We start from the raw sequence: 17554 nt of genomic DNA, 5'->3' as shown, positions 1-17554 counted from the left end.
GTCCCCATGTCTGCTATAGATGCTTCTGTTACCTTTTGAAACTTTGTAGCTTCGTTGTGTATGTATGTTTACCCTCTTTAGCCTTGTAAATAAATCTTATTTCCTTTTTAATAAATTGTCATATAATAAGACTGGCTACATGCACGGTCTTTGGTGTGACGTCTCAGGTGCAGTTACCTGGGGTGCCTGGACCTGTGGGACTGGGAGTAACCTGAATACTGTTGTGATTCTGAGTGTGAGAGACCATCTGTCTCTCAAAGGCAGGCTCACCTGGGTTGCGAGACAGATCGGAGTACCCAAGGGGACTGCATGGCTAGGCTGTTAGGATGCCGGGGGAGGTTACCCTGCATGTTTGGTTGGTGAAATCTAGGTCTAGAATTTTCAGCCAGTTTGGATTTGTGCCCTGGTTCCCAGCAGTCTGCCCTGAGGTTGGCGCGCACTCTCTCAGGACACTGCAGACAGCGCTATTGCACGGCCTCGGCTCCAGTTCCCTCCTTGAAGGAGAGAGGAGCTGAGCCTGCCCAGAGATGGATTTTGGGGGACCGATGTATGTGACCCAGGGACCCCTTGGTGCCAAGTGGCAGGCAGCACAGAAGGTTTTCCAGGAATCCCCTGGGTCTGATTGTTACATCAGTCATTTTAAATCTTTCCAGATGACTGTACCTCTTTCAGGAGTCTGATTTGCCACCTCACTTAAAAAGCGAAACTCCAGTTTCACCTCACTTAAAAACTACTCGCTTACAAAATCAGACACAAAAAATACAGAAGAGTCACAGCCACTATTACTGAAAAATGGCTGACGTTCTCATTGTTACCGTATAATAAAATAAATCAATGGAAATATAAATCTTGTACTTCCATTTCAGTGTATAGGGATAGAGCAGTGTAAACAAGTCACTATCTGAAATTTTAGTTTGTACTGACTTCGCTAGTGCTTTTTATGTAGCCTGTTGTAAACCTAGGTAAATATCTTGATGAGTTGATGTCTCCCCGGGAAGACCTCTGCATACGGCCAGGAGTACATGTTCCCCTGGTTGAGAACCAGTGGTCTACAGAATAGTTCACCAAAGGGGGCATGTGAGGTCTGTGTCAAGGGCCAATAGCCCAATGGTCACCATAATTTCCAACACTTCCACTCGACTCTTGGCTTTGTTGAACTGAGGGGTGATTTCACTATGAGCCTATGGCAGCGCTGTGTGTTAAGTGGAGCAGTGATCTGAGCTGGACCTGGTAAGCTGGGGCCGAGGATGTTACTGTTCCTTTGGAAACAGTGAATCTGTGAATCCTGCCAGTGCTCAGGGGACCAGGGACTGGACGCTCCAGACAGATGCTCAGAGGGCTTGAGGGCAGAGTGGGCCTATTGCTACCCTGCAGTGACGGCAGGCCCAGCAGCGAGTGCGTGTGGCCAGTGGAGTTGGGGAGCTGACCCCTGGCAGGCACAGACAAGGCTCCCTCAGGCAAAGGGCAGGTGGTGGCGAGGTGCCTCCCAGCCCTGGGTACCCTGGGAAGCATTGCAGGGTATTAACTTACTGCAGGTCTGGGGCAGTTAGAAATGACACCCCAAGGCCCCAGCCCAGTGAGGAGGACCGAGGAGAGGAACTGTGACTGCGCGGGGCACCTGAGTCCCAGCCCCGCCCAGAGTTCTGCTCTGCCTAAAGCCCAGTCCCGCCCCGTGAGTAGGGCTTTACCAAATTCATGACCATGAAAAATGCATCACAGTCTGTGAAATCTGGTCTCCCCTGTGACATCTGTCTGGGGGGGGCGGGAAATATGTCCCAGTACTGCCCCCCTTACGTCTACCCTGCCTTCAGAGCTGGGCGGCCAAAGAGCAGCAGCTGCTGGGTGGGGGGGTGGGCAACCTTATGGGTGGGTGACGTGGGGAACTGCCCCGAGCGCGCGCGGTGGTCAGGAGGGAGCCCCGCCCCCCGCCAGCTCCAGGCCCTTTTAACCTCTGAGTGCTGGACCCTGGAACGGGGGAGGGGCAGGGCTGGGAGCGTCCCGGGCAGGGGCTCCTACCGTGTGCCAGGCTCTAGCTGCAAGTTCGGGCTGGGCTGGGGAGGAACAGGACCTCGTCCCCTGCATGGGCTGCTCCCAGGGCCAGATCAGAGCCACCGCCAGGAACCTCCCCCAGCAGCAGAAAGCTCCGTGGCTGCCGGCCGGGAGCCCAGCTCTGAAGGTAGCACCACTGCCAGGAGCAGTGCCGATGTAAGGGGAGCAATACCGTGACACCCCTCCCCCAATAGCCTTGAGACCCCCCCCCCTTGACCCTCTTCTGGGATGGGATCCACACAGTTACAACAGGGTGACATTTCAGATTGAAATAGCTAAAACTGTGAAATTTAAAAGACTTTAAAAAAATCTCATGACCATGAAATTTACCAAACTGGATGGGTGAATTTGGAAGGGCCCTACCCAGGAGACTGAACAGGGGGTACTTCACATTACAGATACACAAATGTGGATCCTCAGTTGCACTGTTTCTATCAGGGCTGCTTCTTTCTGGCAGATCCATTTGAGCTCCGCGGCACACGTCTCAGACAGAACCTGGCTGCCTTTTATCCACCCGCAGCTGTTCCCAGCAGCAGAGCCTGAGAAGCTGCAGAGTGAGAGAGAGTCCGTGTCACTGTGGGTCCCTGTAACAAGGAAAGGCCCATGGGTGAGTGTTTCCTCCCCCTCACCCTAATGGGAGGCTTGGCTCTGGTGTTGTCCTTCATCTCTAACTTTCCTGTAAAACGAGGCCAATATCTAGATGAGTTGACCTACTCCTCGGAAGACTTCTGTTTACCCCAGGGATACATGTACCCCTGCTTGAGAACCACAGAGTTAGGGGGTCTGGAGCAAGGACCATACGAGGCTGAATCCCATGGGGTCGGTGACCTGGTACTTGTTCATTGGAAGCGCCACCTTGATCTCCTGCATCTCAGCTTTCCTTTAAAAACAAAGTCTGATGGGTGAGAGGAAACCTGCACCGTGCAACCTGGGTAACGGGACAGCTGCAGGGAGCTGAGGACTTGTCCCGATGAACGGTTAGGGCTGGATTCCCAAAGGGACTTAAGAGGCTAATGGCCACTTCAGGCACCTCTGTCTCTTGGAGTGGGAAGTTCCTTGGAGAATTCCACTGGGTGGGAGACTCAGCTGTGAAGGGAAGGGGCAGGCAGCAGCATCTCATCAACCCAAGATAGGAATAACTGAAGTAATGTTCCTTTTACAAGGAGCCTCAGCTCTTTGGAACCTCTGCAAACGCTTTAGCCACGTGTTTAACTCCATCAGCAGGAGTAGCCTTGGATCACAGTGGGAGGGCTCAGGTGTGTACGTGTTTGCAGGATGGGCGCTCAGGGCAGTCCCTGACGCCAGGGCAAATCGGATGTGAAGTGCCGCTGTCTGGATTTGGGAGCCTGCCTGCACACGGAACTCACTAGGCGCTGCTGCATGACTGCAAGGCATTGGGCCAGGGAAAGTCAGCCCTGTGTGGTTATTTTGAGTAGAAAACCAGAGCCACTTCTGGGGTCTTTCAGCTTCTAATGCCCTTTCCCTTCTGCAGCTGGATTTCAGCCTATGGTAAAATCCCTCTCAATGCCAAGTCAGTGCCATAAATCACTGGACTGGGTGCAGGAATCAGTAGGCGACATTCTCTGGCCTGGGTTAGGCCAGGGCTCAGACTAAATTATTGCTTCCAAAACTTTTAAAAGCTGAACCCCCTCCTCAAGGCAAAGAAACCAATCGTACCCCTCACCCATCAGCAATGTGTTAGCGACCCCACCCCCCATTTTCTTGTATACATCTTCAAACCCCACCCTTCCCACCATGGCTAGCCCTTCCCCACGCTTCAGGAGACGCTGCAGGAGATGATCCTAACCATCCCCTCTAACCTTAAGACCTGAGGGACCCCATCCCGGAGCATTTTAAAAATCCCAGTTTCCAGACTCTGGAACAGCGGCTGCTTTGCCAGGCTCACCTTTCTCCCTCCATCAGGTTAGCCGATGGGGATAATGAGCCTGGAGATCTCATTCCCGCTGCTCTGAGTGGTGACCATGTGCACACGACCCAACTCAGCTCTTACTGTATCCCAGGAACGTCTTCATCTTCTGGGATCCTCATGGCAGCAGTGGGATGATTTAACGGACTCCCTTAGTCATGGGGCCTTTCTCTCTCTTTTTTTGTTTCAGAGCCAGCGTCCTGGAATCGTTTCATGGTGATTGGAGTGGTGGCAGTGGTGGGGGTGCTAGTCTCACTATACGAATGTGGGTTTTGGAAAGGTAGAGGGAAAGTGTTTGCCTACTCGCGACTCGTCTTCAGGAAGCTGCTGACTCATCCCTCCCAGCAGCCTGGAAGTCCGCAGGATTCACAGGAATCTGAGCTCCCCGCCGTGTGTGACAGGGACAGGGCCCAGGCCCAGGGAACCAGAAACAGGAATCGAGACCCAGCCCTGGAGAATGGGGAAGGAGACCTACTCATGGAGGACAGACGCTTGACCCAGGAACCCAGAGGAAGGGATCCATTAGATGGAGACACGGATGTGGCCCAGAAACTGGAGGAGCATTGCCAATCCCCCAGGATGACCGGGAGTCTGCAGGAATTAAAGATTAATTTAATTCAGGCCTGGGTGTTTCTCTGTGTAATGTGACCTCAGTTCTCCTGATGAGAGCCATTGTTTGTAAATGTTTCAGTAGCAGACATAGTTATCATTCATGGACATACAGACATTTATTCATAATTAGAACTGGTCAAAAATAGCGGGGGTGGAGAGGGTCATGAAAATTGAAGAAGAAACCACTTCCCCCCATATTCTTGAAACTTATTTGCAAATGTTTTTAATGATCAAATTTCTGTTTAGTTTTGGTGGGAAAAACGCCACATTCTCTTTCAAGTGGGCAGAGAAATCCAAAATGTTTTTTTTAAAAAGGGAACTTTTTTCAAATGATCAATGTAATCCCAAGTGGCATTTCTAGTTAAAAGGTTACATTCTCAGTGTAAAACCATTTTGAACCAGCTCTATACTGTATAACAAGATGAGTTTATTTGTCATGCTGCATTGTTTGGACCAAGTTCCAAGTGGTATTTCAGCTTTTGCACCGCTCTTCTCTTCTTGCGTCTGCCCCTCTCATAAGCTGTGGCCTTAATCTCAGCCCTGGAAACAATTACGTGCATGTTTAACTTTAATGACTTCTGTGAATAATTCCATTTCAATGGGACAACTCTGAGGTCGAGTTTATGCTACGGCCCTATATCGGTGTAACTACGTCATATATTTAATTTTCTTTCTTTTATATGTGAAAGTTATTGAGAGGTGAAAGCAGGTAAAATACATGAACAGGTTGGGACAGTCCAAGTTTGTCAGGGCAAAGTGACAGCAGAGATGTGGTATCTGCTAGTTTTCCATAAGTCTCTCAGGGGTACCCAGGATAACTTTGGGGATCTCTGTCTTGCATCGGAAATGTTCCCTGAAAGTGTCCAAACACCTCAGAGATACAGAACCATTCCCTGGATCCATTCTTATAGCTGTCTTCCCCGGAAAGCAGTCTGGCAAGTGTTCCTGTCAACTCATTGCTAGGTTATCTGCCAAAACACTAGAGTTTTCAGGTGCCTAAGTAGCCCTTTGATTCATGGTGAAATTATTCTCCCCGTCACCACCAAAATTTGAAATGGTGCCCCTGAGTGCACAGTACCCTACCGTGCTCCCCTGTAGGAGCTGCATTAACAGGCAACTCTGCAAGTTCTCTGCATGCCTCTGCAAGTGACCCCCATGCCTCTCCATTTCCTTGGCCACATGGATCCTGTCCCCATGCTGGCGGCTAATCCAGAAAAAGGGGGAAAGAGCTCACCACTGCGACCACCTGAGGGATGTGTTGGGGTGAGATCAGCTGGTCAAAGCAGGCAATAGGGACCGAATCGGAGATTGAAGCTCCTCGAGTGACCTCTCACCTTTCCAGACCTGCCCTTCAATCAGACACAGTGATTGCAAAGTTGAATGTGATAGTAACTAGACCCATTTTAAACCCTTCACCACACAAGACAAAGCCCGTAGGATTCATCATGAACTATTTATTTCTCCTCCCCTGGATTCCTGCAGCCACCAGCCACCTTGGAGCTTTCCCTCGTCTCTCCCAGGCTGTGCTCACTTGATGGCAGGAGCTCAGCGGAGGATCCAGCTTTGCTCTTTCGCTTCCATTCTTCACATCTTTGGGTGGCTGCATTTGCAGCTGAGCAGCCTGATGGAAACACTGAGTCCTCTGTCTCGGCAGGCAGGCCCAGCCGTGAAAGCCAAAGACTCCCTGAGAACAGGGGGAGGTTCGCCTGAACTCTCAGGAGTGGAGGCTTGGCCCATAGGGCAGGGTTACCATATTTGAACTTTCAAAAAAGAGGACACTCCGGGGGGGGGGGGAGTTGTAGCCCTACCCCCTATCTACTCTCTCCCACTTCCTGCCCCCTGACTGCCCCCCACAGAACTGCTAACCCCTCCAACCCCTGCTGCTCCTTGTCCCCTGATCGCCACCCCCCCAGACCCCGCCCTCTGTCTAAGCCTTCCTTCTTCCTGTCTCCTGCTTAGACCCCCCCACCCTAACTGCCCCCCTAGAAATTCCCCCCGTACCTGTCCCCTGACTGCCCCGCCCCCTATCCGCACCCCCACCCCCTGACAGACCCCCAGGTCTCCCACACCTATCCAACCACTCCCTGTCCCCTGACTGCCCCCGCAGAACCTCCGACCCATCTAACCCCCCCCTGCTCCCTGTCCCTTGTCTCCCCCAACCCCTCTCCATATGCCCACCCCCTGACAGGCTCCCCACAGAACCCCTGACCCATCCAACCCCTCCTGCTCCCTGTCCCCTGACTGTCCCTTGGGACCCCATGCCCTTCTCCAGCCCCCCGGCCCCCTTACCCTGCTGCTCAGAGCAGTGTGTTTCAGATCATCTGTCCCGACTGCTCCCTGCACTGGGCTGACTGCAGCACACATCTGTGTAAGAGGCTGGGCCAGAGAGATGTTACAGTCAGGGTCCAGGCAGCCCAGAAGGAGAACAGAGGGTCTGAAACCAGAAGACGAAGCAATCAAATCTGCGGATTCGACAGAGAAGTTTTGTACCCTACAGGGACATCAAAGAAGGTCTGTTAGGAAAGCTGAGATGTTAGTCTGGAAACAGCTAAGGCAAAGATTGTGACTTGTTAAGGTTCAGTTTAAGTCACTACAAAGTGTGTTGTGTTTTGTTTGTCTGTTTGAAATTTGTCTTTTTCTCTTGCTTAGTTTCACTTAAATCTCTTCCTTGTTACTGTGCTTCCCAAAGAACCTCAGCGTTGTGTGTTTGAGTGAAGTGTGAGTCTCCAGCCTACCCAACAGGCTGAACTGTGCCCTGTCTCTCTAAAGATAGCGAATAATTTCTGAGCGGTGCTCGGCCCAGAGTCCAAGGGCAGTTCACCAGACATCTCCTGTGAAGCCCAAAGAGACTAAAGGAGCAGGAGAGATTCAGGCCCCACTGATCCATGGGAACTTCCCACAGAAGAGGCTACACAGGGCTCCAGACACAGCCAGCAGGATCCCTCCCACAAGCTGGGCCGTGTCCTTCCCCTCCCAGCCCCACAGCTTCCTCCCCACCCCAGCCTCAGGAACCCCTCCCACCTCCCTGCTCTCCCCACTCATTCTCCAATACCAGGCTGTTTCCAGAATGGAAGCAGGTGCGTACCAGAGTTCACTCACCGCTAGATGCTGGCCAGCCTCGTCTCACCGCTTTCTAGCTGGGCTAGCAACCCCACTGATACTCACTCTTGCAGTTTTTTGGCTGAGAACTCAGCCCTCCAACCAGGTGACTGGCCTTTACTCCACTCCTTCCTGGGTCGTGCTGCTTCCAAACAAAGTCCAAAAATGTCTTGAACAGAAACAAGGCCTTCCACCCTCGTGGGGAGTTCTTCCTCCGCCTGATTTCGGCTCGGCCTGCCCTTCTTGGGTTTCTATGGTCTTCTGTGTCCCCTTCCTTAGGGACGGTGAGAGAACCCAGTCCTACCCTGGACTCCAGGTTTTGGCCCAAGGCTGTCGACTGAACAGCTCGCTCTGCTTCTGTACTTTTGCTGCTGTTTTCCCTTGTTTCCTCTCAGATGAGGCTCACTTGGTCATCAATTTGGCCTAGCCCCAGGCTAGGCAGCCATAGGCCAAGCCACCCTGTTAGATATCCTCCTCCTTCAAATCCGGTCCAGCCCGGCTGACAGGTTTGCTGAGGGGATGGTGAAACCCCATTGCTGATCAGAAGGAGGTCAGAGTCTGTTCTCTAGGAGCTGAAGGTCCGTTTGTCATGCTGCGGGAAGTGGAGCTGGAGAGCGGAGAAGTTAGGTGAAAGAGACTGCATGATGGAGTTGGAGACTGAGGGATGGGAGCTTCCTCCCAGAAACGCTCCCAGGAGAACAGGTTTGAGGAGTTCTCTGGGGAGTCGCTTGCTAGGAAAAAAACAAGGGTGGCACATTGATGGAGATGTCTCTGTCCCAGGGATGGGGGAAGCTCCCAGCCAGGCTATGCAGCAGGGATCCCATTTCTCCCCCAAGAAACCCAGATGCCCAAAGAAGTCAATGGCTCTTACCTCCATGAGGGAGTGGGGTCTTCCCTCTCAGCCTCTTTGAGAACTACCACTGCTTGGTTTCCTCGGACAAGGGACCTGCCCCCACTGCTTCCTGAGGTGGTTCAGCTTCTGACTGCAGCCATCTTGGAGGCTGTCACACACCCCAGGGCCCAGAAGACGTGGCGTGGGGAGGAGGCTCCTCTTCATATCAGACTCTGAGAGCCCAAAGAAGAATAAAGGGCAGGAGATGAAGCTAGCCCTGAGCCTCTGTCCCATCCTCACCTCCTCATTGTGGAGCTTCCTGAGCTTCAGTTGGGCAGACAGTCTGTAGCCCTGACACAAAGGTCTTTCTGCGCCATATGGGGCAGGAAGATCTCTGCCTGGGAGCACGGGGAATGGGATGGGGGTGAGATCAAGGAAAGAGGGGAGGGATATGGGTGGGAGGGAAAGAGCTCCTGCCCCAGATGGAGGAATTTGGGGGGCCAAGGGAAGGACCCGGCTCCACAGAGAGGGCAGAGAATTTCTGTGAGTGCCAGGGGCCTCCATTTCCGCTTCCACTAGCCCCGCATTTACAGTGAGACAGAGCAGTACCTGCAGCAGGGAGCGGGACTTGCTGAACAGGGAGGGGAACCTTTAAGAGCATCAGATGAGCCACAGCCCTTGCAGCACCTCGGGCATCTGGTGCAAGTGCCTGATGATGTGAAGCTGGCCCATGACATTGGCTGTGACATCCTCGTGCTGCAGGGGAACGAGAACATGTCAGAGACGGAGACACTGCCCAGGAATCAGGGAGAATTAAGGGCACCTGGAACCAGCACCATCATTTCCACCCAGCAGCTGCTCATGTTTGATTGGTGGATTCACCCTCCTGACGCCCAGGATGGAGGCTTGCTGTCCTCTCTAGTGACCTCCAGTGCCAACCCCCCTCCTTGTCGGGTGAGCTTCTGCCACCTCCCCATCACTGCCCCTGACAGCTCTTCCACCTCCAACACACCTGGGGACACCGCTCAAGTTCGTAGAACCCTCTCCTCCACCCCCACCTCCATCCCCACCCAGGTAGGGCAGAGAGGGGGCTCTAGCAGGGTGGCGGGGGGCAGGAGGGATTCTGGCAGCAGTGAAGTGGGATGGGGAGAGGTTGAGACCTTTCCCCAAGTCACCCTAGTGACAAAAGCTGAAGCCACAGGATGGCAGCCCTGGTGAACGAGGCAGGTCAGCAGCCGCTGCTGACTGAATCCTCCCAATCTCTCGAAAGCGGGTCTAGCCCTACCAGCAGCAACACCAGCTTCCCACGCCCATGTGCCTCAGCCCTTCCTGCTCGGTCACCCTCACCAGTCAGTCCTTGGCCTCCCAGGCTGCCGGGGAAGGGAGCAACTCTCGAGGGTGGCTCAGGTGACATGGACACTAGGCTATGGGGAAATGGGGGCAGCTCTGTGGGGCAGGAAAGGTTCCCAGAGGGCTCTTAGGGGACTCTCCTGTCCTTTCCAGGAGTGATAGCAGAGCACCACATCCTAAGAAGAGAAGTCCATGAAGTCCAGAAGTCCCCACTAGGCTCCTTGCCACCAGGCCAGCGAAAGGCGATAGGATGGGAATGAGGCCCTGGCCCCCACCCCAAGCCCCTGAGTAGATTGCAGCTGCTTACCGTGACCCCCATCAGTTGCTGGGCTTCCCCCAGGAGGGAGTAGACGAGCACCAGCCCAGCCTGGCTGACACGCAGCACGGGGTCGTGGATAGCCAGCACTGCTGTCTGAAGGAAGGATCTTTTCTGACTGATGGAGAAGAATTTTCCAAAGACCTAAAACCAAGAGGACACGGGACTCGAGCAGATTGGCCAGAGCCAGCCTCCAAGTCCTGGCGGTACAATGGCATCTAGTGCCCCAAAGAGCGGGGAAGAGAGCTGCTGTGGCCAAGGCACTTCATTCCCCAGGAGGTTTTCAGGGTCCCAGGGCTAAGGGAAGCCCCTTTATTAAGAGGTCGCAGATGCTGAGGGACCAAAGACTCCAGTGGCTCTTTCGGAAGGGCAATTTCTGGCAGGGGCCAGGATGGGCTGGAAATGGATCTCCAATGTGTGTGAGCAGGCCCACTCTGCTGTGCAGGGCACAGAGATGACAGGGGACCCTCTGTTGCTTCCAGCAGAGAGATCTCCTGCACCTCAGCGGCTAGAGGAGTGTGTGTGTGTTGTGTGGGGCGAGGGGGTTGGAGCTGACAGACCAAAGGTCTCTTCACTCCAGCTTAGTGATTTCTCTCATTGCTGGGAATGGCCTCTGCATCTCCTTGGTTTCTTCAAGGGGAATCCAACCTGCAGCCTGACAAGGACAAGGAGACTCATGGCCCAGTCCCCATCCCAGACGCTCCTCGGAGACGTTTCTTCCGCGGCAGCAATTCAGCTTGTGTGAGGCGGGACAAGCTCACACAGTCTCTCTCACGGGGCGTCTGTGGAGCAGCGTTCTGTCGATGCCCTTGTCGATCCAGGAGCCACTTCAAGGTCTCCTCTGTGATGTTGTGGCAATCACCCATTTCACCTTTGACTCCAGGCTGGGGGCACTGTTTTACGGTGTGTTCGAAGGTTTGGATATTCTCACCACAGTTGTGAGACGGGGCGCGGGGGTGTTTTTGATTTTCTACTTGTGCAGCAAGTAGCCGCAACTTGGCTCAGTGACAATGTGCTTCTTTGGAACAGTGGCTGAGGTCCAGATACTCTGCCATTCCCTGGCCAGGGCTGGAGACATGAGGGGGGCGCATGTGGTCCATATTGGCTCTGGAGCTCACTATGTCCCCTACCCAGTTCCCAGGTTGGGGCATTCTGCTTCCTGACTGGCAATGGAATTGGGCAAAGCCCACCTCCTTTCTCTGCTTCTACAGGGTGCAGGGAATTAAAAAGGGTCTGATCAAGCAATCATGACTGACTGACTCAGGGCTCTCCTCTCAGACACTTGGGGATCAGCCAGGGGGACAAGGAGCAGAGAGACACCCAGAGCCATAATCCTATATTAACTCACCCACCCGGGGATCTTCCTTATGCCACAGAGCAATGCAGCCATGTAAGACACTCAAATCACGGCAACTAGCGAGGTTCCAATGTGGGACCTTTAGCACCAGCCTGTCCCACTGGTTGCTGGATGAGGAACTCTGAACTGGAAATAAGGAGTGGGCTCTTTTCCTGTCTCCAGGGGGCATCCACTGCAGGGAACCCAGCCAGCCACACCCCCTGAGCTGTGTCATGCCCTGGCACAGTGCCCTTACCTCCCCCACTCTGGCTGTATTCTTGTAGCCTAAGAGCCTTCTATCCTGGTGCCAGTCATAGCACCAGAGATCTTCCGCGTCATGTATGGTCAGGCCTGGAAGAGAGAGAGAGAGAGAGAGACTTTTCTCATTCTGGTTGCAGTTTCTGTGTCCTTCCAATCCCATTGGTGGCTCCACAGTGGAGTGGAGAAGAACAGAGGCAGAGAGAGACTTGTCCTCCAGCTGGGGTCAGTCTGAGAGAAATGGTCTGGGGTCCCATTATCCACCTGTGGTCACTCAGTCCCCTATTGAGTTCCGTGTCCCAGCTGGGTTCCTTACCCCTCTGTTGGAGCAGCAGTTGGTAGAGCCGGTAAGTCCCCTCCCTGGCCTGCCGGCTGATGTCCTTGTCTGGATCGCTGACAAATAGAGCCAGCTGGGCCACATGGTGACCCATTCTGGGGAACTCGGCTGAGATCTAATGGAAGGGAGAGGAGAGGGGACTCCATCAGCATTTTCCTGTCAGCTCCCCTGGGCCAGAGGGCTCCTTCCCCTTAGCTCCTCTGCAGGAGATGCTGGGGGAGAGGAGCTTGAGATCGACCCTTCATTTGCTCTGCTGCCAAGGGAGCCCGGAGCTGCTTTGGGATGCCAAGCAGGGGTGGAGCATGGGCTACTTAAAGGCCCAGGGACAACACTGAACCAGGACAAGTAGAACTTGACTCAAGCCTAGCTCTCTCCCTGCTCTGACTCTGCCTCCCATGAAGAACCCTCCTAAGCCACAGCCCGGCAGCAGCAGATCCTGCAGCCCACTGGAGCCAGCCCGCCTCCATCTGGAGAAAGCAAGCTGGGGTCGGAGGTCACTTACGTCAAACTCAGGGAGGGAGACTGTGTATCTCAGCAGGGCTGTGCTGCTCCTGATGGCCCTGGCTCGCTCCTGCGACACCCTGGACACGACCCACAAGTTGATATTCTGCGGGGAAAGGAGGCAGGTCAGAATCAGTGGCCAGATGCACCTGCTTTGCAAATGAGCCCCCCACGCCCCCAGCCCCAGGGGCCTGAGACATTCTGCACAGGAGGGAATATCTGAGGCCTTGATGGCAGAGCTTTAGAAGGGAATTCTTTCCCCCAGGACACAGCTTGTACCCTGCAGGTCACAACTTGTCAGTGTCTCTCTAGATTGGGACAATGTTCGGGGTCAGGGCTGGTCCCCTCCTCCCAGAACTCCTGATTCCTGAACAGTTCACCAGAAAGGAGACTGAACCCTTGGCCTATCCCTGCTACAAAAATCCTTGGGGGGATGGAGGGAGTGACTGAGAACACAATCCCCCCAGGAATTTCAGAGCAGATCAGAGGGAAGGGCTGATTCCCTGGGGTCCTCTTTCTCTAGGAAGGAGCGAGTGCCTCTTCTCTGAGAACCATCTCCCAAATCTCATGGAGTGTGTGTGTTGGAGGGGTGGGGGAAGGGTGGGTTTTCAGACACTCACTCCCCAAGACAGCCAGGAGCCCTGTGGTTAGTGCTCAGCAGAACCAGGCAGAGCTCAGGCTTGAAATCCCAGCTCTTTCCTCTGTCCCTCAAGAAGGAAGGACCTAAAACTGCATTGCACTGACCTCCCCAACCAAGGACGGCCCACTGGGGACCGAGCTAGGAGGACACAGTAGAAAATGGATCTTCCAGTCTCTCCTTACCAGTCCCCCAAAGAGTTCAGGTGAAATGGGGCTCACCTCCAAGATGAAGTGGAGCCTGTCTGTGTCTGGGGACTCTGCCAGCAGGTTCCCCAGCATGGCATCCAGGACCTCTGGGATGACTTTGTGCAGAGCCTGCAAAGCATGGGTCAGAGTTAGGGAACCTGGGCCTACAGGTGCCACAGGATGGGAAGAGGGGTCTCTGGGAAGCACTGGGGAGACTCCAAACACATCTCCTGGCCTCTCTCCTTCACATCCCACGGCAGGCAATTCGCAAGAATTGATGACCCCTGGACCTTTGATCCATGAGCTTAACAGGTCTCTGCAGAGGGCCTTGTAGGCAGAAGAGTATGAAACAGCCAAGTTGCTATGGATGGAAGCTGGGCTTCTGGATAAAACATGGATTAAGAAAGAAAGAAAGAAAGAAAGAAAGAAAGAAAGAAAGAAAGAAAGAAAGAAAGAAAGAAAGAAATCCCCCAGGGAGGGGTAATCTCTTCCCTGCTGGAGGGAAGAATCCAACCCTGCAACTTGTTCCAACTCTGTCACCCCACCCCTAAATCTGGAGCTCCAGCGAATCAAGGGAGCAGGGACCAAGGAAAAGTAAGAGGATGGAGGAGGAGGAGGTACCTGGATGTCGGTGGTGTCCTTCTCCGTGCCCAGGGTGAAGACGGAGTGAAGGGCAGCTCGCAAGAGGTGGGTCTCTAGGGCTGGCTCCAGGGCAGGTTTCATGGTGCTGGCAAGAGAGAGGAGCTGATATTAGACTGTGCAGTACAGGGGTGGGACTGTCGCCAACACGGACACCAACCCACAGGGATAGAGGCACAGGCTGGCGAGAATGGAAACTGAGGCACTTAGTTAGGGAATGACAAGGCCAAGGCATCCCAGACAGACAGTGGTCGGACAGGAATAGCTCCTGTTCCCTGGAGCCTGATGCCCCTCCTGTATCTGAGCCCGGGAGTGAGCCTCTCCCCAAGGCCCCTGTCATGTTATAGAAGTGAAAAGAAGAGCCCTGCCAGGAGAGAGTGACCCTTCCCACCCCACCATCTCTGCCAGAGGCGCCACTCTTGGGAGGTGACCTGGGAGGGACACTGATGGTGACTCCCAGCCTTTGGCCTGAGCAGCACTGGGGTGAGGGGAGCCGGCGGGGTCTGGGGGTGTGGCTGTCTCGGTACCAGAGGTTGCCCACTGCAGCCAGGGAGTGGGCGAGGATGGCGCTGGGTGACGAGTCATCGGGAAGCTCCTCGATGAGCTCCTGTGAGACGCGAAGGAGACAAAGGAGCGTGTAAGATTCAGGCCCGACTGACACCTCCTAGTGAGGAGATGACACAGCCAGTGCCCCACATGGCCAGCAGGATCCCCCACAACCTCCCGCTCCCCCGATTCCTTCCTGCCCATCCGACTTGTCCCCCTTCCCGGATTCCTGTCCAGCTCACTCCCAATCCCCTTCTCTCCTCCTCCCTGTCAAAACTTCCCCCATTTAGCCCCATCCTGATGACCGATCTGGGACCATGTGATTCCTTGTCCCCCACTCTCAGCTGCCCTCCATCCCCAGAATCCCCCCCCTGCCCACTACCCACCAATCTCAGAATTTCTCCCTTCTCTTCTCCCAAGTCTTCAGCGACAGCAATCCCTGCCCTCTGCTGCCCCCTCCAACAGTACTCAGCACCCACCCATTAGCCCGGCCATACCCCTGCCAATCCCATGTCTCTCTCCTCCCTCCAGCTGCCGTATGGCGTGTCTCACTCACCACGATCCTCTTCACCACAGCCGCCTTGCAGCAGCGCGGCTCCAGCGTGTCCTCCCCTCTCTCCCGTGCAGCCAGACATGCGGGGTAGATGGCCTGAAGGAACAGGAGCTGCTGCCCCTCATCCTGGACCCACCGGGAGTGGGGTATAGTGAGAGAGAACCTGTTAGCGAGGGACTTTCCTGCCCCACCCACACCAGCTCCAGGGCTCAGGCCTCAATGGGGGATTGTGGGGACCCGCCTATTCTCCAAATCCCCCCCCACTCCTACACAAGCAGGATCAGGAACTGGGACAGAGCCTGTGGGGGGAGACGACCTCGGCTGTTGTGGGACAAACACCCCCATCTGGGGGTCCCACATCATGGATGTAAAAGGGCCCCATTAGGGGTGGTGGACCAGAAGGGACAAGACCCTCGGCGGGGAGGGATGCTGGGAAGGGACAGGGCAATCTTGGTTCCAGCCCAGGTGGGGAACATTTGTACCTTATCTCTGCACTGGAGCTGCTCTCGGATGAGCTTGAGAGCAGCTTCATCTTTGGCCACGTCCACCCCTTCCTCCTGCTCCGAATCCAGGGGGGTCCCTGCACCAGGGAGGGAAGGACAGGGGCGTGGTGGGCAGAGCAGGATTCAAGACCCCCCTTCCCGCTTCAGGCACCCAGGGCAGATCGGGCCCCAAACCTCCCTCTCAGGGATGCCTTCAGCCCCCAACAGCTGCCGAAGCCGAGAGCAGAGCCCCCCTCCCCTGCCCAGGACTCCAGGGGAGGTGCCTGTTCCCCCCGCCCGGAGCAGCAAGGACCAACTGGCAGCAGCTCTTCACGCCCCCACCCCCAGGTCCCCGTGCGGAAGGGGCAGCTGTGTGACGGCTGCTGCTGTCCGTGGGGTTCGCGCGGCTCAGGCCAGACACCTGGGCTGGGGACCCCCCCCCGTATCCCTGGGAGAGCGTCTGGGCCCAGGGTGTTCACATCCCGTCCTCAGCCCTCCCGGAGCCCAGCCTGGCTCCTCACCTGGAACAAAGCAGTGGCCTCCATCGGCCTGGCTGCTGCCAGAGGCCCAGGTGCTGCCGCTGTCCCAGGCTGAGCTGCCGGTGCTGGGACAGGGACCTTCCCCCTCCTGGCCGGCGGGGGCTGGAAGGGCCTCAGAGACCGGGCAGGGCGAGGCCTCCTGATGGGAAGGAGGGCTGGGCTCCTGGGGCCGCTGCTGCCCACACAACCAGCCCCAGAGCCACCCTGCCCGGCGCCCCTCCTGGGCTGGGTCCTGTCTGCCAAACCGCAGCCTGGGCCAGCTCCACTGGGGCCTGGTCGGGGCCTCTCCCAGCTCGGCGCCTGCGCCGGGAGCCGGGGTCCTTTTCCAGAAGGCCGGGCACTTCCGCCGTCTGGCCTGGACGGGAGCTGCTTCCCCGCCAGCGGGGACGCAGGGCTTGCTCTGCCCCTTGGGAAGACGGCAGCTGCTTCCCTCAGGCTCTGGGGCCACCTGCAGAGCCTTCCTCCGCAACATCCGCAGGAGCCTGGCCATCCTGGAACCGAGCGGGGAGCAGGGCTGAGTCTGGGCTCAAGGCAGCCTTTCACTCCTGGGCCTTTTCCGTCCCTCCTCCTCCCTGCTCCAACCACAGCCGCCCCCTCTGTCCCCACAGGAGTGCAGGGAGTGCCATCTACACACACGGGCAGGAGTTCATTGCATGATCTGCTCCCAACGTTCCCCCTCGTAATCCCTGCTGCTGCAATAGCCAGGAAGTCTCATCCTTTTCCAGCAATGGGGTCAGTCCCAAAGACCATCGGTTACTCCGGACATGCAGCCCCCTCCTGTCGTCCCAGGCCACTCTCCCGCCCAGGCTAGAGAAGGAACAGAACCCAGGAGCCCGGACTTCTCCTGCGAAACCATTCTCCACGTCAAAGTCACAAAGACCCTAAGCACAGGAAGACCAGGGCCCTCCTTGTTCCCCATTGATTTCCATGCTCAGCACCTCACAGGGTCTGGCCCAGCTCAGAGACTCCCAGCATGGGGAACAGTGTCCCACATGGGAAGGGCTGGGAGCCCCATTGCTGGACCCTTTCCAAACATACTGGAGACGGCTCTGGAGAAGCCCTTGCCCGGTCTAAGAGTGAGGGGCTCTTGGGGGCTGTTTGCAAATGAAATTCCCCTTTGGAGATAGTCTCTCCCCCTGTTTCTCCTCTCCCCAGACAGACAGGGGAAGCCACCGAGGAACCCGAATGCCACTCACTTGCTCTCAGTGATGGGATGATGGATGGCGGATGTTCAGGGTCAGCAGACGTCCCTTGCCCTCCTCCTCACTCTCCAAGCCCAAGGCAGGCTGGAGAGGGTGGTGACCTCAGGAGTTACCCTGCCCAGCCAGCAGGCAGGGTGATGACACGAGGGCG

The 17554-nt window shown here is 55.7% G+C and overlaps 3 protein-coding genes across 3 annotated transcripts in view; 1 reads left to right on the top strand and 2 right to left on the bottom strand.

The window, feature by feature from the left end:
- The window catches only part of LOC311530631 (C-type lectin domain family 2 member D-like), a gene marked incomplete at both ends in the record, with an annotated part of 432554 nt that overhangs the window by 79007 nt on the left and 335993 nt on the right, over positions 1–17554 (bottom strand).
- LOC311530626 (maestro heat-like repeat-containing protein family member 7) overlaps positions 1–17554 on the top strand; it is a 94269-nt gene that overhangs the window by 56021 nt on the left and 20694 nt on the right. The window lies entirely within an intron of this gene.
- On the bottom strand, positions 12036–14432 carry LOC311530208 (maestro heat-like repeat-containing protein family member 7; the record flags this gene model as incomplete). Its single annotated transcript, XM_084646680.1, has 4 exons — positions 14064–14432; positions 12619–12723; positions 12096–12231; positions 12036–12043 (listed from the first exon to the last, which is right to left on the bottom strand). Exons 1-4 carry the CDS (start codon positions 14163–14165, stop codon positions 12036–12038), a joined length of 351 nt encoding a protein of 116 aa, XP_084502806.1. The 5' UTR covers positions 14166–14432.

This window comes from Lepidochelys olivacea (genome assembly GCF_965140295.1).
Source record: "Lepidochelys olivacea isolate rLepOli2 genome assembly, chromosome: 14".
In the NCBI taxonomy this organism is placed as follows: Eukaryota; Metazoa; Chordata; order Testudines; family Cheloniidae; genus Lepidochelys; species Lepidochelys olivacea.
This window is presented reverse-complemented; position numbering and strand designations above follow the sequence as displayed.